The sequence below is a fragment of the Bos indicus x Bos taurus genome, chromosome 8 (assembly GCF_003369695.1).
Source record: "Bos indicus x Bos taurus breed Angus x Brahman F1 hybrid chromosome 8, Bos_hybrid_MaternalHap_v2.0, whole genome shotgun sequence".
NCBI lineage: Eukaryota > Metazoa > Chordata > Mammalia > Artiodactyla > Bovidae > Bos > Bos indicus x Bos taurus.
The window spans coordinates 84,913,810-84,935,971 of NC_040083.1; the positions used below are offsets into that span (position 1 = coordinate 84,913,810).

General features: G+C 48.5%; 1 protein-coding gene across 2 annotated transcripts in view; it reads left to right on the forward strand.

The window, feature by feature from the left end:
* The window catches only part of PHF2 (PHD finger protein 2), a 92,582-nt gene that overhangs the window by 40,466 nt on the left and 29,954 nt on the right, over nt 1-22,162 (forward strand). For both annotated transcript variants that reach the window (XM_027550338.1, XM_027550339.1), the window contains exons 2-3: nt 11,814-11,899; nt 17,131-17,245. In XM_027550338.1, coding sequence (XP_027406139.1) covers nt 11,814-11,899; nt 17,131-17,245 — 201 coding nt within the window. The remainder of the gene's footprint in view (nt 1-11,813; nt 11,900-17,130; nt 17,246-22,162) is intronic.

The following is a 22,162-nucleotide window of genomic DNA, read 5'->3' on the forward strand; positions in this document are numbered from 1 at the left end:
CCTCTGCCTGTGTCTCTTACCTTCACCAGGGAGGGTCCTGTCTGTCCCAGAGTGGAACCTGTGTGTAGACTCCCCAAGGCTTCACTCTGCCTCACTTGGGACGCTTCCCAGGCCCCTATGCTTGCTCCTCTCTGTCCTGTGAGCCCTCTCACTGCCCCTCGCACTGCCTTTGTGCCTATACCAGATGAAGGAGACTAGGGACACGAGTCACTTGCCTCACGGTGGCTGGCCGAAGAGGTATGTGAACATGGAGGACCTTGACCTCCACCTCCACCCATTAGACTGAGCGACATCAACTTACAAGGTCATGACCCACCTTGCTTAAACCTTTGAACTGGGAGAGAGGGGTTTCTTCCCCTACAGTGGTGCTTCTTCCAGATTGCTGTGGGTGGTGCTCTTGGGTTGGCCTGGAGAATGAGGGAGACTCCTGTCCAGCATGTCTGCCTATGGCTTTTATCCCCCCATCATGGCTTTGTCCCCCATGGCTTCCATTCCCCCATATCTTCCATCCCCTTGGAAGCTTATATTCCCCTGGGTGCCCCATCCTGCTGAGGGAAGTGTGGAAAAGTACTAACAAAGACATTACAGCCAGGAAGGAAAAGCTGTGGGCATGATGGGGTGGGTCTCAGCTGAGCAGAGGCCACTGGCCCCTTATTCTCTCCTTGGAGACAGGCAGGGCTGGGCTGCAGTCCATTCACCTCTGAGTCCTGGAGGAGTGGACATGACACATCTGGGAATAGGAATAGATGTTGACATTCTTTCCATGCAGATTCTTTGTTTTGCGCTGGAGTTTTGCTCTTTCTCAGCCACTTGCTGACAGAAGGGAGAGCTTGTGTCATGATCCATCAGCTCATCGGGAGAAATTGATGACAGTGATGATGATGGTGATGGTGTTGATCATGATGGTGATGACTGTAGTGACCATGATGGTGATGACTGTAGTGACCAAGATGGTGATGACTGTAGTGACCAAGATGGTGATGGTGATGGTGGTGATGATAATGGTGATGGTGTTGATCATGATGGTGATGACTGTAGTGACCATGATGGTGATGACTGTAGTGACCAAGATGGTGATGGTGATGGTGGTGATGATAATGGTGATGGTGTTGATCATGATGGTGATGACTGTAGTGACCAAGATGGTGATGGTGATGGTGATGGTGGGTGATAGTGGTGATGGTGTTGATCATGATGGTGATGGCTGTAGTGACCAAGATGGTGATGGTGATGGTGGTGATGATAATGGTGATGGTGTTGATCATGATGGTGATGACTGTAGTGACCAAGATGGTGATGGTGATAGTGATGGTGGGTGATAGTAGTGATGGTGTTGATCGTGATGGTGATGGTTGTAGTGATGATGATGGTGATTATGACTGTGAAGGTGGTGATGACTACAGCAAGCAGTAAACTGTCTTTGCAGGCCCTTGCATTGTGCCAGGTATGGCGCTGGGCATTGTACATACAGTCCTTTCTAAGCTTACCTGCCTCCTCAGCAGGGGCTAGGAGAACAATTGTCCTTCATGTTCTGGAACCTCTTTTCATTTCTTCTGAGTATTCATCCCTCCCCACAGCCCTAGTTATCTGTGACTGTGTAATAGCCACCCCCAAATGTAGTGGCTTCTGACAATGCCTGCCTGGGTTTTTTCTACGAGTCTACATCTGGGCTCAGCAGACAGACCTGCCCGCACCAAAGCTCTGTCACTGTTCTGTAACTGGGTCCCCACAAGGTCCGGATGGAAGCCACATGGTCTGTGTGACCCTTGTTGGTGTTGTTCAGTCTCTAAGTGATATCCAGCACTTTGCACCCCTATGGACTGCAGCATGCCAGGCCTCCCTGACTATCTCCTGGAGTTTGCCCAAGTTCACGTCCATTGAATCAGTGATGCTAACCATCTCATCCTCTGCCACCCTCTTCTCCTTTTGCCTTCAATCTTTCCCAGTCAGGGTCTTTTCCAGTGAGTCGACTCTTCACATCAGGTGGCCGAGATATTGGAGCTTCAGCATCAGTCCTTCCAATGAATATTCAGGGTTGATTTCCTTTAGGATTGACTGGTTTGATCTCCTTGCAGTCCAAGGGACTCTCAAGAGTCTTCTCCAACACCACAGTTTGAAAGCATCAGTTCTTTGGTGTGCAGGCTTCTTTATGGTCCAACTCTCACATCCGTACATGACCACTGGAAAAACCATAGCTTTGACTCTACGGACCATTGTCAGCAAAGTGATGTTTCTGCTGTTCAATATGCTGTCTAGGTTTGTCAGAGCTTTCCTTCCAAGGAGCAAGCGAGCATTTTTTAATTTTATGGCTGCAGTCACCATCCACAGTGATTTTGGAGCCCAAGAAGAAAAATATCTGTCATTGCTTCCACTTTTTCCCCTCTATTTGCCCTGAAGTGATGGGACCAGATGCCATGATCTTAGTTTTTTGATTTCTGAGTTTTAAGCCAGCTTTTTCACTCTCCTCTTTCACCCACATCAAGAGGCTCTTTAGTTCCTCTTCGCTTTTTGCCATTAGAGTGGTGTCATCTGCATGTGTGACCCTTGGGGGTCCTGATATACTGAGTCCTCAGGCTGACTACCCTCCAGAGTTGGGAGTGAGACCCTCCTCTGTGGCTCAGTGTCTTCCGCTGCCCCCCCAGGCCATGGCTGGCACTCTGTCATCCCAGGCACCCAGGCAACCCACTGGCAGGCTCATCCAGCTGGGCCAGGTCTGGTGGTTTCCTGTTTCCTGTTCCTCTTTATGAACTTGTCCTTTGAGGGCTCAGCTGCACCAGGGGTCCAATCCTTATTGCACTCCCAGCTCCTTCTGTGGCAGAGTGTTTGCTACCCGCTTCTGCACAGCAGGCTGGCTGACTGGGAGCTGTGAGGGCTCCTGAGGTGCATATGAGGTGTGGGGTGCAGACAGACCTGGCTGACCTCACCTGCTCTTGCCCCACTTCTATGTGGTCCAGGTGAATGTGGGCCTCTCTGGGCCTTCGTTTTCCCCTCGCACACCATACCTGAGGGTCTTAGGGTGAAACCACAAAACCTGTGGACAGCTGCTGCCTGGGAGCATCTTGGGAGCACCAGGCACACTGTCTTGAGCCCCTGTATGGCTCTGAAGGGGTCAAATCCCTTCTCCCACTGTGATTTCTCCCCTGTCGTGTGGAGGTTGTGTGGCTCCTGGACTAGTGGCTGGGCACTCAGTGAGTGGTTGCTCACGTGATTAGGGTCTAAAGGACCACCTTAAGTTTGATGATATGTGGCTGGTGACCATCTTGAAGCAAAGTTGTAACTGCGTTGTGATCCCTATGGCTTTGTCATGTGGAAATGTGCCAGTGACCCATTTCTGGGCGCCTTCTGGAGACTGCAGGCAGAAATGTGGGAGAATGCAGGAAGAAGGGGATGGCCCTCAAGTGGGGCTGGCTTGACATGGGATGAAGTCATCATGAGGGGAATTGCTGGGCACCCCCAGGCCTTCTGGGGCTCCCTGGCCCGCCCAGGCTTCCATACAGTATCCACCCACCCTGCCTCTCCCTGTTGTCTGCAGCGTGGACTCATCCCTCTGCGAGGCTCCCAGGGGAAACCCAGGGGCCCTGAGATGAGTGTCCTAGCCTTGTGGCAGGGTGGACAGCTCAGGAACCCTTCTCAGTGGGATACCAGGACCTGAGAAATGTAGAGGAGATGAGCTAGGAAGGGACATCGTTCTGATCTTCTGAATAAAGCAAGACTTTTGCTACTTGTTATGGAAAGAAATACACACTCATTTCAGTGATTTAGGGAAGTACAGAAAAGTGTAAAGAGAAAACAAGCATGCCATTGCCTGGCACCAGGGTGGAGCCCTCTTGTGTCACTGTGTGCCAGGGCTATAGTTTAGTGTCTGCACATTGTAAACACGTAAACTCAAAAATGTGTAAAACCTGAGTTTTGGTGACTGTGTGATATCCTGCTGTGTAAGCAAAGCATGACCTGGGTCTCTGACCTCCTGGCTGGAAAAGTTTACTGTTCTTAATTTTTCACTATTGTGAATAATCATGGGGTGGACCATCTTGCATGTGAATCTTGTGTGCATTTCTACTTTCTGCCTTATACTAGGTTTGAGATTGTGGAATTACTGGCCCAAAGGATGGAAACCTTTTTTAAACCTGGGCAACACGACTGTATCTGGGGAGGCTTCTTCCCATGTTAGTTTCTCCACGGGCAGGATGAGTCCAAGTGGCCCCACGTGCCGTGACCATTATTGACAAATCAGCTGTGCCACCTCTGACCTCCTCGGTGCTTCACAGTGCGGGGGCTCCACCTTCCCTCTGGAATTAAAAGGGGCCACCTCCTTTTTTTGAGGCTCCTCCTCTAACTTAAAAAAATCAAAACAGTGTTACAGAAGTTGTGATTTACGGTAAATCAACATCCTTGACAACACAATAGGAAAAAACCACAATGCAGTCTAATTTTGGATTCATGAGAAAATTCCAACCTTGATTCTCAAAGACTGAGCAGAGGAGAGTGGTGGGGTGTCCAGGCCGTGCCAGGAGCCTGTGCTCTGGGGAGCTCCTCTGGCAGGGCTGTTACCATGAGGTTGTACCCTGCATGCTTGGGGGTAGGATTCTAGAACGTGCTACTGAAAGTCACCCTACTGGCTGGCAGAGCTGGGATTCCTGTGGGATGGCCATAGAAGAGCTATTCCTCTCTTGATCCCCCTTGGCCCTTGGTCTCACAACCGGAGCATCTCCAAGGGGTAGGTTTGGATTTTGTACAAAGAACAGGGAACCCAGGCTTCCTTGCAAGCAGGACTTCCTGGAGGGTGGATGGCTGCTTTGGCATTTCTGACCTGATTTTGCCACCTTTGCAAGTGTCTGAAATCTGCAGCATCAAACTCCTCAGTTCTCTTTTTCTTGGTTATCTTTGGTGTCTTATCTCCCGCTCACTTCTGTCTTTGAAAATTCTGTTGTCTTTCTACTTACTGGGCTCTGGGGACCAAATGAACTTAACATTTGTTTGGGGTAGACTTTCTGACATGCTGGGGTCCCTGGGAGCTCAGATCAAACCAGTTCCCAGCCTCATCAGGTCATGAGCCCCTGAAAATGCAGTAGAAACATCACTCATTCATTTCAGCCTTCTCCTAGGGACCTGGGGTCCTGGGTCCTGATGACCTGGATTCTCTCCAATGTAGGGAACGTGGGGTCAACAGGGTCCATGTTGATGTCTTAGGTGGTCCTGGCAGTCTGTGCTTCTGCCTGCTGCCTACCACCTGGGTGGACCACAGCTTTCCACCCTGGGCACTGGGGCTGGGCAGGCTGGATTTGGCCCTCACAACTTCCTGTCCTTTAAGAAATATGGCCTGTGGGGTGCTTGGGGAACCACTATTCTCATCAGATGGAGAAGGCAATGGCACCCCACTCCAGTACTCTTGCCTGGAGAATCCCAGGGACAGGGAAGCCTGATGGGCTGCCGTCTGTGGGGTTGCACAGAGTTGGACACGACTGAAGCGACTTAGCAGCAGCAGCAGCATTCTCATCAGAGTTCAAAAGGACTGTTGCTGCTGCTGCTAAGTCGCTTCAGTCATGTCCGACTCTGTGCGACCTCATAGACAGCAGCCCACCAGACTCCTCCATCCCTGGGATTCTCCAGGCAAGAACACTGGAGTGGGTTGCCATTTCCTTCTCCAATGCACGAAAGTGAAAAGTGAAAGTGAAGTCACGTAGTCGTGTCCAACTCTTTGCAACCCCATGGACTGCAGACTACCAGACTCCTCCTTCCATGGGATTTTCCAGGCAAGAGTACTAGAGTGGGTTGCCATTGCCTTCTCCATTAAAAAGGACAAATGCTACAATTATCTGGCTGCCTGTGTCTTTGCCAAGGTGTCAGAGCTGTTGAAATTGTCGTTCTGTTTTTGAACGGATATCCTGGATGACGTTTGTCCCCATCTAGCCTCTGAGGTCTATGTACGGTTCCCCTGCCTTGGTCCCACAGCACCTTTCCCAGCTTCTGGTCTTTTCCCTCTTCTGCCCTGAGCTACCTGCCTCCACTTCCCCTCTCTCTCGCTCCCCTCCCCTACCTTACCCTCATGCTCTCCCCAGTGTGCTCCCCTGGCCAGCTCTGCCCAAAGAGCTGACCCTCCCAGGCTGCACTTGGGACTGCCTTGAGTGGTTGTGATGATCCTGGGGACATGGATGCAGCTGGGCCTGGCCATGTCCAGGACCCAGCTTGTAGCTGATGCCCCTCATCCTCCTTTTTCTCTTGGACCATTGGCAGGTAACTTTGAACCCTTGCTTGGGCCTGGAGTGTGTGGCAAGCTCCAGTGCCTACTTCCCAGGAGGGCAATACCCACCTTCCATTGAGAAGCCCCTGAGTCTGGGGCTGGTTGCTGCGAGGACCCTTCTCACCCGCCTCTTTGGCTCACTGTGTCCGCAGAGAGCCTTTGCTGCAGTCCCACAAGGGGCAGGGACAGGTGAGGACCTTGGGCACCTTGCCGTGGATGCAGGAGGACTAGAAGGCTGGGCCTGCTGAGCCCCCAGTGTCCATCCAGAGAAGTCCTTGGGTGTCCAGCTCTTGTTGTGAGCCAGCAGGGGTCTCCAGTGGGGAGAGTATCTTCCGTATTCAGTACAGTCTGGCTGCTTGGGTTCAGGTGGCCCTTAACAGGGTGCCTGTAGAGGGCATGCATGTGCAGACACGTGCATAATTGGAATTTTCTTCAAACTGATGCTCCTTGGTGGCTCAGCAGTAAAGAATCCACCTGCAGTGCCCAGAGCTGCAGGAGATTCAGGTTCGATCCGTGGGTTGGGAAGCTTCCCTGGAGGAGGAAATGGCAACCCACTCCAGTATTCTTGCCTGGAGAATTTCATGGACAGAGGAGCCTGGCAGGCTACAGTCCATAGGGTCACGAAGAGTCAGACAAAACCAAAGTGACTTAACGTCCATGCTGGATGCTCTTTAACTATTGATACTTGCCCACTGTACTTAAGTACAGCAAGGCAGGGGATTGGTGTGTATTAATGTGAAATGTGTGCTTCTTTTTTTGTCTTTAAATGATGACTCATCACACTAGCAGCCACTTAATGTGAATACATCTGCATTTCTCTTCTCACCATGGATGGCGTTGATCACGCACACTAAACGATCACCTAGGTGATTGATCCAGATGCATGTTGGAGTGACAGTCTCCCTCAGAGTCGCAGTGTCTTTGCTTCTGGCTTTGGGGCAATAAAAATGCTTCTGATGTTTCTCTTGTTCTGATTTTTTATAATATCTCAAATAATTTCTTTGGAGCACTCAGAAAGGCTTAACTTTGGGATAATAAAATAAACGAGCTGCTTTCAGTAAGCAACCCTGACAGAATGGCAGTGAGCAGGTGTGGTCTAGTGCTCTGCACACAGGATCTTGAACTGGGCAGTGGGTCGCTGGATCTTTAAGACAGGATTGGGGTGGTTCCCCCCTGCACACGGTACATCCAATGAGCTGAATCTGGGGACTTCATTTCCACAGGTGGCCTTGTTAGGGTCATGGACACATACAGGGCGGTGATGCATCGCTCTGAGGGGGGTTGCTGCTGGTATTTCCCATTAGGAGAGGGCAGGCTTGCCTGGGGTCACCTCCCTGGGAGCCCCAAGCCCTGGGTGGCTCTCCTGGGTGAGGGGCAGCCCTCAGGTGTGCCCAGCAGAACGGGGCCCACCTTCCTTGTCTCTCATTTTCCCTTTCAGTCCCAGGACCTTCCTGCACAACACAGCAAACAGCCAGACCCATCCTGGACCATGTGAGCCCTGTGCCCCCCAGATGGTGGTGTTCTAAAGAGCGAGCTCCCAGGGCTGCGGTGGGAGTATCCGCATGCACAGTGCACATGGCTGTGACCTCTGGGTCTCAGTTTCCCCATCTGTCACAGAGGCCCCTGCTGTGGGCCTTCCAGAGCATGATGAGGCTTCAGGGATGTGTGGGACCAGTAGGTGGTATTTGGGGGAGCCAGTCTGAGGAACTAGGCCTGAGAAATGCCAACTGGGGGGTTTGTATTTTAAGGTGCTTTGGTTTCCTTCCCTTTGATTGACTTGAAACTCAACCCTTATGAGGCCTTTGGGTGGGAGTGGTCCCCCCTGTGCCCTTAGAGCCTACGTTGGAGAAGCCCCTTGGGCTTTCCACGGTATACCTTACTCCCGACCTGTTGAATGGGCCCTGTGTCATCTGACCTGAGACCTTCTGCCTGCCTGCAGGGTCAGTGCTGGCACATAGAGGCCTTGCAGCAGAACCATGACAGCCCTTCTCGTTTGTCCTTGGGTCCTGGGGCAGGCAGGGGTTCCCAGTGGGCTGTGGGTATGCATGACTTCTGCTGGGACAGAGGAAAGCCCTTCAGGGCAGGTTGCCATCCTCAGCGTCTGTGAGCTCCAGGAGCTGCCAGTGAGAAGTAGCCTAGAACCACTGCCCGGTGTGGACTTGCAGTATGCACTGTTCATCTAAACTAATGACACAGCCAGCTATTTTACCAGCAAAATGGGTTTATTCAGGCACAACAAAGAATTACGGTTTGAGACATGGTCTCTGGTGAGCACAGGCAAGTCCAGGGAACAAAGGAGAGGACCATTCTTTTATAGAGGAAAAGGGGGAGTTGGGAGGAGCTGCTGTTAACAGAGTCCATTGGAGGAAACTGGGAATTGGAAGTGCAGTGGCGCTACCAGTAGGTCTCTGTCTTTCTACATTTACCTCTGCTGGGTGTGACCATCTGAATGGAATCGCAGTATGTGGCTTCCTCTATCTGGTTTCCTTTCTCAGCACAATGCTTTTCAGGTTCGTCTTTGCTGTAGTGTGTATCAGCACTTCGTTCCTTTTTAAGGCTGAATAGTACTTCGTTGTATGGCAGCATTGCAATTTGTTTATCCATTCATCAGTTAATGGACATTTGGGTTGCTTCCATCTTTTGTTTATTGCGACTACCGCTGCTGTGAGTATTTGTGTACAAGGATTTGTTTGAGAAACTGTTCTTAGTTCCTTTGGGTCTATACCTTTGAGTGGAATTGCTGGATCATCTGATACTTTTATGTTTAACTTTTTGAGGAACTGCCATACTGTTTTTACATAGAAATTGTATCATTTTACATTCCTACCTGTGAGATGTAAACCACTGTGAAAGTCACACAGTTGTGTCTGACTCTTTGTGACCCCGTGGACTGTAGCCCGTCATTCTCTTCTGTCCATGGAATTCTCCAGGTGAGAATACTAGAGTGGGTTGCTGTTCCCTTCTCCAACGGATCTTCCTGACCTGGAGATTGAACCCGGGTCTTCTGCATTGCAGGCAGTTTCCTTACCGTCTGAGCCACTAGGAAAGCCCTGTGATACGAGAGCGTTCTAATTTCTTTGCATCCTCACCAGTCTTTGCTCTTTTCCCATTTTCTTTTTTTCAACTACAGCCATCCTAGTGAATGTGCAGTTGTATCTCTTGGTTTTGATTTGCATTTCATGGCATCCAGATGACTAACGATGTTGAGCATCTCTTCATGAGCTTGTTGGCCATTTGTATTTCTTTGGAGAAATTTCTATTTGGGACCTTTGACCATTTTAAAATTGATGTGTCATTTTTGTTGTTGAGTTGTGAAGTTCTTTATTCATTTCAGTGATAGACCCTTATTAGGAATATGATTTGCAGATATTTTCTCCCATTCTGTACAGTGAAAAGCCTTTTCACTTTCTTGATGTCCTTTAATGCAGAAAAGTTCTAAATTTTAATATTGTCCAATTTATCTCTTTTTCCTTTTGTTGCTTGTACTTTTTTTTAAACTTTTAGTCTTTTATTCACAATGTTTGGGCATATTAATTTTACCTTTTTTTAATGCTATTTTTAAAGCAACAGAGGAGGTAAGAAAATATCTTTTACTCTTGGAAATATTTTTAGCATGGTCTTCTTTAGTCGCTAGATCAGATCAGATCAGATCAGTCACTCAGTCATGTCCGACTCTTTGAGACCCCATGAATCGCAGCACGCCAGGCCTCCCTGTCCATCACCAACTCCCGGAGTTCACTCAGACTCAGGACCATCGAGTCAGTGATGCCATCCAGCCATCTCATCCTTTGTCGTCCCCTTCTCCTCTTGCCCCCAATCTCTCCCAGCATCAGAGTCTTTTCCAGAGTCAGTTCTTCGCATGAGGTGGCCAAAGTACTGGAGTTTCAGCTTTGGCATCATTCCTTCCAAAGAAATCCCAGGGCTGATCTCCTTCAGAATGGACTGGTTGGATCTCCTTGCAGTCCAAGGGACTCTCAAGAGTCTTCTCCAACACCACAGTTCAAAAGCATCAATTCTTCGGCACTCAGCCTTCTTCACAGTCCAACTCTCACATCCATACATGACCACAGGAAAAACCATAGCCTTGACTAGACGAACCTTTGTTGGCAAAGTAATGTCTCTGCTTTTGAATATGCTATCTAGGTTGGTCACAACTTTCCTTCCAAGGGGTAAGCGTCTTTTAATTTCATGGCTGCAGTCACCATCTGCAGTGATTTTGGAGCCCAAGAAAATAAAGTCTGACACTGTTTCCATTGTTTCTCCATCTATTTCCCATGAAGTGATGGGACCGGATGTCATGATCTTCGTTTTCTGAATGTTGAGCTTTAAGCCAACTTTTTCACTCTCCACTTTCACTTTCATCAAGAGGCTTTTGAGTTCCTTTTCACTTTCTGCCATAAGGGTGGTGTCATCTGCATATCTGAGGTTATTGATATTTCTCCCCGCAATCTTGATTCCAGCTTGTGTTTCTTCCAGCCCAGCGTTTCTCATGATGTCCTCTGCATATAAGTTAAATAAACAGGGTGACAATATACAGCCTTGGTGTACTTTTCCTATTCGGAACCAGTCTGTTGTTCCATGTCCAGTTCTAACTGTTGCTTCCTGACCTGCATACAAATTTCTCAAGAGGCAGATCAGGTGGTCTGGTATTCCCATCTCTTTCAGAATTTTCCACAGTTGATTGTGATCCACACAGTCAAAGGCTTTGGCATAGTCAATAAAGCAGAAATAGATGTTTTTCTGGAACTCTCTTGCTTTTTCCATGATCCAGCAGATGTTGGCAATTTGATCTCTGGTTCCTCTTCCTTTTCTAAAAGCAGCTTGAACATCAGGAAGTTCACGGTTCACATATTGCTGAAGCCTGGCTTGGATGTCCAATTCTCTTGTGACTCCATGGAGATAGCCTGCCAGGTTTCTCTGTCCGTGATATTTCCCAGGTGAGAATCCTGGAGTGGACTGCCATTTCCTTCTCATTGTTGCTTGTACTTTTGATGTCCTATTTGTGCCCAAATCCAAGGTCATGAAGATTCACCCTTGTGTTTTCTTCTAAGAGTGTTATAGTTTTAGCTCTCATATTTAGATTGTTAATCCATTTTGAGTTAATTTTGTGTGTGGTGTGAAGTAATTGTTCAGTTTCACCCTTCTGATATCTAGCTGTCCTAGCACCATGGTACAGCTCCCTGGGGTCTGCAGGGGCCCTGCCCATGGCTGCAGACTGTCTGTGGTGAAATGATGGGAGTGCCTGGGCTGTGAGACACCCCATCTCCCGCCTCCTGCCTCAGCCTCTCTGGACTCTGTGGTGACAGGTAGTGATGGCTTTCTTAGAGGCAAGCCTAAAGTCTGGCCAGTCCCCTCTGCCTCTCCCAGTCACACATAGTGAGGCCTTCCTTGACCCTCCCTCTCCATTTTGAGTCCCCCATCCCATACCTGTGAGTTACTGTCGTCACACATACTCTGCCCCAACTGCCCTCATACCACCTTCTCTTTCTCCCAGGGTGTTGCCGAGCTTTGCAGGGGAAGCACTTAAGGAGTTGCTGACTGCTGGTGATAATCTATTTCTCCTCCATTTCAGCTGTGTTGGAGTGGAAGAGGAGGAGGCCCCAGACATTGACATATACCACTGCCCAAACTGTGAGAAAACCCACGGGAAGTCCACCTGTAAGTATAGCACCATTCTGCTGCCCCTTGGATCTGACTATGGGGGTGAGGTCTCTGCTTGACCTTGATCCCAGCCCCAACTGGACCCTACCTTGCTGGAGTCAACTGCCCTGTGTGGTTGCAGCCAGGGGTCTCTGGTGCCTAGGGACCTCCTTCTGTCTCATTTATTGCTCCTCATGGCCTTAGTGGGCTGGTTGTGGCTCCTCCTGATCATCTCCTGCCTGCAGATGCATCTAGGGCCCCTCATGACCTTTGCAGAGAGCCCACCAGCCTCCAAAGGCCAGGACAGGGGTTGCAAACTCTAGCATTCGCAGTGACCAGGCAATGCGAGATGGGGACATAGCGTGGGAGATGTCCAAGGAGCCATCCATCGCAGCTCTGCCCAGCTGGCCGCTTCTTATCTATGTAGCGCTCTAGGAATGTGCATTATTGGGAACCTGTTCTCCTTCCTATCTCCAGAACTCCTTGCTTGGAATCTTAGGTGATCCCCTTTCTCTATCTTTTTTTCAGCAATGCAAAGCATTTTATTTCTTGTCAGTTCTACATTATTAATAAGTAAGAGTACAGAGAGGACAACTAATAGTTTTTTTTTTTTTTTTTCCTTAATTGAAGTATATGGCCAAGGAGTTTTGTATTTTTGAAATGCAAAAGAATTCCCATTCTCACACTACTATTTGTACATCACAATGACTTTATCACCCTCCCCTTCCATGTGGCCCTTTCAGGGTGTGGGGGGCACCTAGTGGGTGCTCTCCAAGGCATGGGCTCATCCAGGGTGGCTCTAAAGGGCCCCACATCAAGGCTGGGAGGCAAGTTCCAAGGCCAGGTCCACATGGGAGAAGAACCATGATCTGCCGGGGCTGGAGCCCTGTAGCCCTGGTGGGGTAACCCAGTGGATCCAGTGGGCATAGAGGTATGGAGTCCTGTAGATCCACTGGCACAGGGTGGGGTGGGAGCCCACCCGGAGCCCATCCCCAGCGGTCCTATTCTGTAGGCTGAGGCCAGCAAAGCAAGCCCAACCTAGCCCCTTGGGAAGCTGGGTGAAGAGTCGTCTTGCCTCACCTCGACCTTTCTTGGGCCTCTCTTTTTGCCTAGCCTGTGCTCCATCATCACTGAGTGACCATAGGAACTGTATTTATTTTGGCTTTTGTGCCCTACTTTCCAGCACATTGTGGGCATGTGGTAAATGCATGAGAAGAAGACAAGAAGGCCTGGTGGCTTCTGAACTTCCCAGGCATGAAGGTTCTCAAATTCCTAACTTACCCTCACAGCCCTAGAGGCTGGCAGCACTGCTGCTCGCAATATGTCTGCCCTAAAGTACCCGATCCTTCTGGTAATGGCTTCACAGCAGACACAGGAGGATGCCTGTCACCCCGTGGCTTAGTCTACATTTCTAATACCTCATGAACTTCCAGGAGGCTAGGGTAGATGAACAGGGTGTGCACCCGGGTCGGCACCTCGTGGCCCCGGGAGTGGGATGGGGGGCCGATAAGGGCTGGAGCTGGGAGACACCACCCAGCTGATGATAGGCACTACCCTGGGGTGTGCTCAGGGAGGCTGGGGGGCCAGGATGCCTCTATAGCACTGTCCTAGATCAGCAGTGTGGGACTGCCGCCTGGGGGGACCTGACAACCCTCCCTGACTGTGTGTGTGCATGTGTGCATTGTGTGTGTGCTTGCACATGTGCTTTATAAATTCTGTGACTCAGACTCCACTGATGGGCTGTGTGTCCATCAGGGATGAAAGCACAGATTCTAGCAGCTTCCGCCAGTGGGCATTCCCACACTGCCTATCACCGATCATTTTACATGTGTGTGCCCTGACCAGAGCCTGTCTGTGACACACTGGTTGGTTTTTGCTGCATGAACTCCAGTCACACCTGCGGGAAGGCCCCTTGATGACCCTGTGCCCCCTGGGAACCACCCAAGCCCACGCGCCTGCCTCCTTTCCCTGTCCTGGCCTGGGTGCGGTTTGTGGTGGGCACAGTGACGTGAGGACAGCAGGGAGAGGGCCAGGACAGGGTGGGGCGGGGGATGGAGCCCTGGGAATGGATGGAGGCGGGGCTCCCGGAGCTTCAGCTGGACCTGAGGCCACACCCCTCGTGCTTTGCCTTGTCTTTGCGAGCTCGCAGGGTTCCCTGTCCATGCTGTTGCCATCTGCCCCTTGGACTGACTTTGGTTTGTGACTCTCAGGCCCACAGGCTCCCATGAAGGCTCATGGGAGGCAAGTGACATGACCCTTAAAGTGATTCTGAATCCTAGTGTTTCCTCTTGTTGGCTCCATGACTGCGTAAGAGGTTTTGTTGTTCAGTCACTCATTCGAGTCCAACTCTTTGCGACCCCATAGACTGCAGCACGCCAGGTTTCCCTGTCCTTCACTGTCCCCCGGAGCTTGCTCAAACTCATGTCCATCGAGTCGGTGATGCCATCCAACCATCTATCATCTGTCATCCCCTTCTCCTCCTGCCTTCAATCTTTCCCAGCATCAGGGTCTTTTCTAATGAGTTGGCTCTTCTCATCAGGTGGCCAAAGTACGGGAGCTTCGGCTTTAGCATCAGTCCTTCCAATGAATATTCAGGATTGATTTCCTTTAGAATTTAAGGAAAATTTTTAAAAATAAATTTATTTATTTTAATTGGACGTTAATTACTTTACAATATTATATTGGTTTTTCCATACATCAACATGAATGCGCCACGGGTGTACACGTGTTCCCCATCCTGAACCCCCCTCCCTCCTTCCTCCTCGTACCATCCCTCTGGGTCGTCCCAGTGCACCAGCCCCAAACAACCAGTATCATGCATCAAAGTTGGACTGGCAATTCGTTTCATATATGATATTACACATGTTTCAATGCCATTCTCCCAAATCATCCCACCCTCTCCCTCTCCCACAGAGTCCAAAAGACTTTTAAGAGGTTACTTACTAATTTCTTATCTTTTCCTTCTCCCTGAGGCAAGCATTGCTGTCACACCTTTGGGATGGGGCAAGCTACGCTTAGGAGGGTGGGCTGAGCTGTGTTACCAAATGTCTTAGGGATACATATTGCCCCTGTAACCCAGAGGGGTCTGCTGAGTCCCCACCAGCTTCCAGCTGTCCCCTGGGTACCTTGTCAGAGGGTGTCTTGGGCCACCCATAGGCAGGGAAGGCTCAGCCTTAGAGCTCAGGAGGGTCTTAGACCCTGGGGAGGGAAGGAGCCCACCAGTCAGGGCTGCAGAGGGGTTCAAGAGTAGCCCCTGTGAGCTCAGACCTGCCTCACAGCTTCATCTTTGGCTGTTGTCCCAGCATACCTGCTCCAGCCACAGTATCAGGCATATTCCAGCCTCTACACGAGGTGCTTGAAGCTGCCCAGTCCTGAATAAGGGCCCAGGAAGCCCAGATGGCCCAAGACTGCCACTGGCCCCTGGTCAGCAGGGGCCCCAGGCCCGGCTCCTGGAAGGCAGAGGAGATGCTGCTTCTTTCTTCTGCTGCCCACTGCTGCCTGCATATGTGCTGTCTCTGGGCTGTATGCCTCCTCCAAGACTCAGTCACCCCATGTGTCTCCTGGCACAGGGCCCTCCATACTCACGAGGAGCCCAGGAAGCCAGAACCAGCATTAAAGATGAGACACAGAGACACCCACTAACTTGCCTAGAGTCACACAGCTACAGGATAGGTGGGCAAGAAAGATTTGGACTCCTCTCTGGGTCTGGTGGGGCTTCCCTTGTGACTCAGCTGGTAAAGAATCTGCCTGCAATGCGGGAGACCTGGGTTTGATCCCTGGGTTGGGAAGATCCCCTGGAGAAGGGAAAGGCTACCCACTCCGGTATTCTTGCCTGGAGAATTCCATGGACTATGTAGTCCATGGGGTTGCAAAGAGTCAGGCATGACTGAGCGACTTTCACTTTCACTGGGTCTGGTGCTGCCACCGGAAGTTCTAGCTCCAGCCCCTCCTTTGTAGGACCTGGCCTGATTTCCATAATATGCACTTGCACTTTGGTCTGGGAGACCAAGCATGATGTATATATCACCTATTTTAGGAGACAGTCTCAAGGAACTATGACTTGATGAGACAGGGAAGAGGTGGCAATTTGGAACAGAGGTCAGCTCAGCCACCCCGCATCCAGTGCCTTCCGCTTCCTGCTTTAGGCAGGTCCCACCCAGGAGCAGTCGTCAGCTCCCTTCATCCCCACAACCACTGAAATGCAGGAGGACTGCAGCCCCTACCCGATCCCTGTCTGTGAAGGACAGACACTCTAAGGGCCCCGCCAGCTCTCCCTCACCTCCAGTCACATCTCTGCCTGAGAATCATGTTTAAAACCCTGCGAGGCAGTCCCCCAGGATGGGTCTCCATGCCTGGCCCATCTTCACTCACTGAGTTATCCATGGCTGCCCTGAATGGGGCCGAAGGTATCAAGGAAATAGCTTCCTTCCCTCTGGGAGCTCGAAGTCCAGTAGGAGCATGTGTTAGTGTGTGTGCATATTTGTCCTTATGTGTGTGTGTGTCCTAGTGTGCACGTGCCTGTCCTGGTCCCGTAAGGGCATGTGTGGTTGTGTGTGGATGTGCATGTGTGTACGTGCGTGAGCATGTGTCACAGCCCAGGAGGCACAGGTGTGCATTCTCACGTGTAAAAGTCCAAGAAGTGTGTGTCCAGTGCCCTGGGAGCAGGTGTGACAATACGATACCCTGAGGATGGGCAGGCAGTGGTGGGCAGGGAGTGGGGAGGGCAGTGGGCATAGAAGATGGGGCTGGGCTGCTCTGCCTATGAGTTGTGGGTTGTCATGGCAGCAAAGATCCCAGTGGGGAAGGACAGCAGTCTGTGCTATTTGAGGGCAAGTCTGAGGGTAAGACAGGTGAGAAGGGTCCTGAAAAATGACCGTGGGTGGGAGCTTCTCAGGGGGCGCCTCTGAAGAGTTCTCAGCAGACTAAGTGCTGAGTGAGGTGGGGCCCTAGGAAGCCCCAGCTTTGAGTGCCATCATCTGAGCCAGCAGGTTGGGAAGTATGGGGTAAGAGGTGAGGTGGGGGCTGTGACTCAGGATGTGAGAGGTGGGAGTTCCTGACCATGTGTCAACTCGGGGTCCTGAGAGGCTGGGGAGGCTGGGTGGGTGGGGGCCAGGGAACCCCAACTTCTTTGCCTCTGAGAGGTCTGAGTCTTGCAGCATTCATGGTGGCTGCCCTCCTGGCTGGGTCTCTGCAGGCATGAGGAGGGGAGGGTGTTGCAGGTGACGACCTGCCTCCTGTTTCCCCCACAGTGAAGAAGAAGCGAACCTGGCATAAACATGGCCCCGGGCAGACGCCGGAAGTGAAACCCGTGCAGAATGGCAGCCAGCTCTTCATCAAGGAGCTGAGGAGCCGGACCTTTCCCAGGTGAGCAGCCTGTTCCTCTCCAGCCTGAGGCTGGATACGCACCCCGCACTGGGGCTCCAGGGCCATGGGCTTCCCTCCAGGGGAAGCAGCAAAGTCCCAGAAACTCCAGGTGCTCCCAGTATGGGAGCTGATCTCTCCCTTCTCAGCACCTCCCCAAATAGGTGATTGTGACCTTCACAGCCCTGGAGGGAAGAGTCTTATCTCCCCCACCTGGTATGGCCCTTCCGACGGCACATTCCTGAGAGAGAGCCACTGTCCCCACTTTATGGACCAGGAGTGGGGGCTGGTATCCAGCCTGATGTGGATGTGGCGGGTCCTGGTATCATAGCCATGGGCTTTCCTCTGTGCGCATGGCCTGGTGGGGTGTCCCTGGTTCTTCTTAGACTGCCCCTCCCCCTGTACACCCTTGTCCTTGTGAGGGCAGAGGGCAGGATCAGGGTCACGGAAATCACTTCTGGTGAGGGGGGGCACCCTGACTGTGCGGACATGTGGTTGTATAGACAGCGGCTCTGAACCACCCTTGGCCCTTCACAGCTGGAAGACAGTTTCTGTTTGTCTGACAAAGTCTTTACTCCTTTTTTTTGAAGGATAATTTGATGGACACAGATTCCTAAGTTGGCGGGGTTTTTCTTTTAACATTTTAAATGACTCATTCCATTCTCTACTTGAGTGCAAGGTTTCTGGTGAGAAATTCAGTGCAACTTCTTTCCTTGCTCCTCTATGGATAAGGTATTTTTCCTCTCTGGCTTCTTTCTTATTTTCTTTTTTCCCATCTTTATTGAGATATAATTCATATACCATATAATCCATCCATATGAAGGGTACAATTCAGTGTATTCACAGCTCTGTGCACCACACCAGTTAATTTTGAAGGGTTTCCATCACCTCAAAAATAAATTTATGATCCACATTCCTCCTAGAAGTCCTGCCACTAATCATGCTTTCTATCACTGTAGATTTGCCTATTATGAACATTTCATCTAAAAGAAATTATATAATATGTCGTCCTTGTGACTGGCTTATTTTACTTAGCATAATATCCTCAAGGTTCATCCAGAGTGTAGCAAGTGTCAGTGCTTCATTGCTTTTTTATGGCTGAGTAATATTCCCTTTGGATAGACTGCATTTTGTTTATTCATTCATCAGCTGATAGAAATTTGAGTTATTTCTGATTTTTGACTACTGTGAAGAATTCTACCATAAATATTCTTGTAAAATACCTTGTTTGGACATATATTTTCATTTTTTTAGGGGTAACTTAATATATAATTGTTTGAAGAATTGCCAGGCTGTTTCTTTTTTTTTAATTAATTAATTTTTTTTAATTGAAGGATAATTGCTTTACAGAACTGTGTTGGTTCCTGCCAAACGTCAACAGGAATTAGCCATAGATCTGCATATGTTCCCTCCCTCTTGAACCTCCCTCCTACCTTCCTCCCTACCCCACCCCTCTAGGTGTTATAGATCCCTGGTTTGAGTTCCCTGAGTCATACAGCAAATTCCCACACCACTTTCCATTCCCACCAGCAGTGTCTGAGGGTTTTAAAACATTCTCCGTGTCCTCACTAGAATTTGCTATTATCTGACTTTTTGAGTTGCTTCCCTTGTGGCTCAGCTGGTAAAGAATCTGCCTGCAATTTGGGGGACCTGGGTTCAATCCCTGGGTTGGGACGATCCCCCGGAGAAGGGAAAGGCTCCCCATTATGGTATTCTGCCCTAGAGAATTCCATGGACTGTATTATCCATGGGGTTGCAAAGAGCTGGACACAACTGAGTGACCTTCATTTTCATGGTGGTTCTATCTATCTATACTTGCAGGTGTGAAGTGGTCTCTCACTGTGGTTTTAATTTGAATTCCCCTGATGACTAGTGATGTTGAGAACATGAACCTTTTCATGTTCTTGTTGGGTATCTGTCATTTGCCCATTGAAAGTTGTTTTTTGTCTTTTTGAATTGTAAGAATTCTTTGTATATTTTAGATACAAACTCCTTATTGGATATATGATGTACAAATCCTTTCTCCAATTTCATGGGCTGTCTTTTCACTTTTTTGCTGTCTTTTGAAGCACAAAAGTTTTAAATTTTCATTCAGATCAGATCAGATTAGTCACTCAGTTGTGTCCGACTCTTTGCGACCCCATGAATCGCAGCACACCAGGCCTCCCTGTCCATCACCAACTCCCGGAGTTCACTCAGACTCACGTCCATCAAGTCAGTGATGCCATCCAGCCATCTCATCCTCTGTCGTCCCCTTCTCCTCTTGCCCCCAATCTTTCCCAGCATCAGAGTCTTTTCCAATGAGTCAGCTCTTTGCATGAGGTGGCCAAAGTACTGGAGTTTCAGCTTTAGCATCATTCCTTCCAAAGAAATCCCAGGGCTGATCTCCTTCAGAATGGACTGGTTGGATCTCCTTGCAGCCCAAAGGACTCTCAAGAGTCTTCTCCAACACCACAGTTCAAAAGCATCAATTCTTCGGCACTCAGCCTTCTTCCCAGTCCAACTCTCACATCCATACATGACCACAGGAAAAACCATAGCCTTGACTAGACGAACCTTTGTTGGCAAAGTAATGTCTCTGCTTTTGAATATGCTATCTAGGTTGGTCATAACTTTCCTTCCAAGGAGTAAGCGTCTTTTAATTTCATGGCTGCAGTCACCATCTGCAGTGATTTTGGAGCCCAGAAAAATAAAGTCTGACACTGTTTCCATTGTTTCCCCATCTATTTCCCATGAAGTGATGGGACCGGATGTCATGATCTTCGTTTTCTGAATGTTGAGCTTTAAGCCAACTTTTTCACTCTCCACTTTCACTTTCATCAAGAGGCTTTTTAGTTCCTCTTCACTTTCTGCCATAAGGGTGGTGTCATCTGCATATCTGAGGTTATTGATATTTCTCCTGGCAATCTTGATTCCAGCTTGTGTTTCTTCCAGTCCAGTGTTTCTCATGATGTCCTCTGCATATAAGTTAAATAAACAGGGTGACAATATACATCCTTGACGAACTCCTTTTCCTATTCGGAACCAGTCTGTTGTTCCATGTTCAGTTCTAACTGTTGCTTCCTGACCTGCATACACATTTCTCAAGAGGCAGATCAGGTGGTCTGGTATTCCCATCTCTTGAAGAATTTTCCACAGTTTATTGTGATCCACACAGTCAAAGGCTTTGGCATAATCAATAAAGCAGAAATAGATGTTTTTCTGGAAACTCTCTTGCTTTTTCCATGATCCAGCAGATGTTGGCAATTCTGGTTCCTCTGCCTTTTCTAAAACCAGTTTGAACATCAGGAAGTTCATGGTTCACATATTGCTGAAGCCTGGCTTGGAGAATTTTGAGCATTACTTTACTAGCATGTGAGATGAGCGCAATTGTGCGATAGTTTGAGCATTCTTTGGCATTGCCTTTCTTTGGGATTGGAATGAAAACTGACCTTTTCCAGTCCTGTGGCCACTGCTGAGTTTTCCAAATTTGCTGGCTTATTGAGTGCAGCACTTTCATAGCATCATCTTTCAGGATTTGGAATAGTTCAACTGGAATTCTATCACCTCCACAAGCTTTGCTCGTAGTGATGCTTTTAAGTCCAAGTTATTTTTTCTGTTGCTGCTTGTGTTTTTAGACAAAAACAAAAAGAAACTATTGCCAAATTTAAGGTCATTAAGACTTATGCCTATGTTTTCTTCTAAAAGTTTTGTAGTTTTAGCTCTTATATTTAGGACTTTAACTCATTTTGAGTTAATTTTTGTATATGGTATGAGGTAAGGGTCCAACTTCATGCTTTTGCATGTGCATATCCAGTTCTCCCAGTTATTACAATGATTATTCATTTGCCATTGAATTATCACGGTACCCTTGATGAAAAGCAGTTAACCATAGATGTTTAGGTTTTTTCTGGACACTCAATTCTGTTCCACTGATCCATATGTCTCGTATTATGCCAGTACCACACAATCTTGATTACTGTAGCTTTGTAGTGAATCTTGAAATTGGAAAGTACCTTCCAACTTGTTCTTCATAAAAAATGTTGTGGTCATCTTTGTGCCTTGTATTTCCTCAGTATTTCAAGTTCATCATGTGGGTTTCTGCAGAGTAGTCAGGTGGTATTAAGAGAGGGATTGTGTGGAATCTGGAGATCAGTTTTCCATTATTTCTTGAATCCCACTCCTTCCTTCAAGATTTGGTTTCCTCCTTGTTGAGTTATATCCTTTAGTAGTTCTTCCAAAAAAGCTCTATAAAAATATTTTCTGTGTCTGACAATATTTTTATTTCATCTTTATTTTTACATGATTCTAATTTTCTAAAATGGATCTAAAATTCTGGTTATAAGTTATTTTCCTTTAACTCCGGAGATATTATAATATTGTGTTTCTTTTGACATTTCTTGCTACTGTTATCAGCCTAGTTGCTGGAGTTTTTGTTTTGTTTCATTTTCATTTTTGGTGAATAATCTGTTTTTCTGTCTGGAAACTTTTGAGATTTTTTTTTTAATTTATTTTTGATATACCATAAGTATACTGTGAAGCTTCTAATGTGCATTTGCTTTTATTTATCCTTCTCAGGATTCAGTAAGCACTTTTAATTTGAGGTGTCATATTTTATCTAAGTTCTGAAACATGTTCTGTTTTCTGTTTTAATAGCACTTCTTCCCCATTCTATCTTACTTTTTGAAATCTTTTTTTTTTTTAATCAAATTCAATGTTGTTTAGCCAGCTACCATTTAATGTATCTGCTGAGTTGTAAACATTTCAATCATCATATTTTTCTTTTCTATAATTCCTATTCCTTTTCATTGTTGCCTATTCTTTCCCCTCCTTCTCTGATCTTTGCTTTATCTTCTCTTTATCCCTTTGAATGGGTTTAATGTATTTGTCTTAAAATCCCCTTTACGATTATCCTATTATCCTCAGTCCTTGGGCTCTACT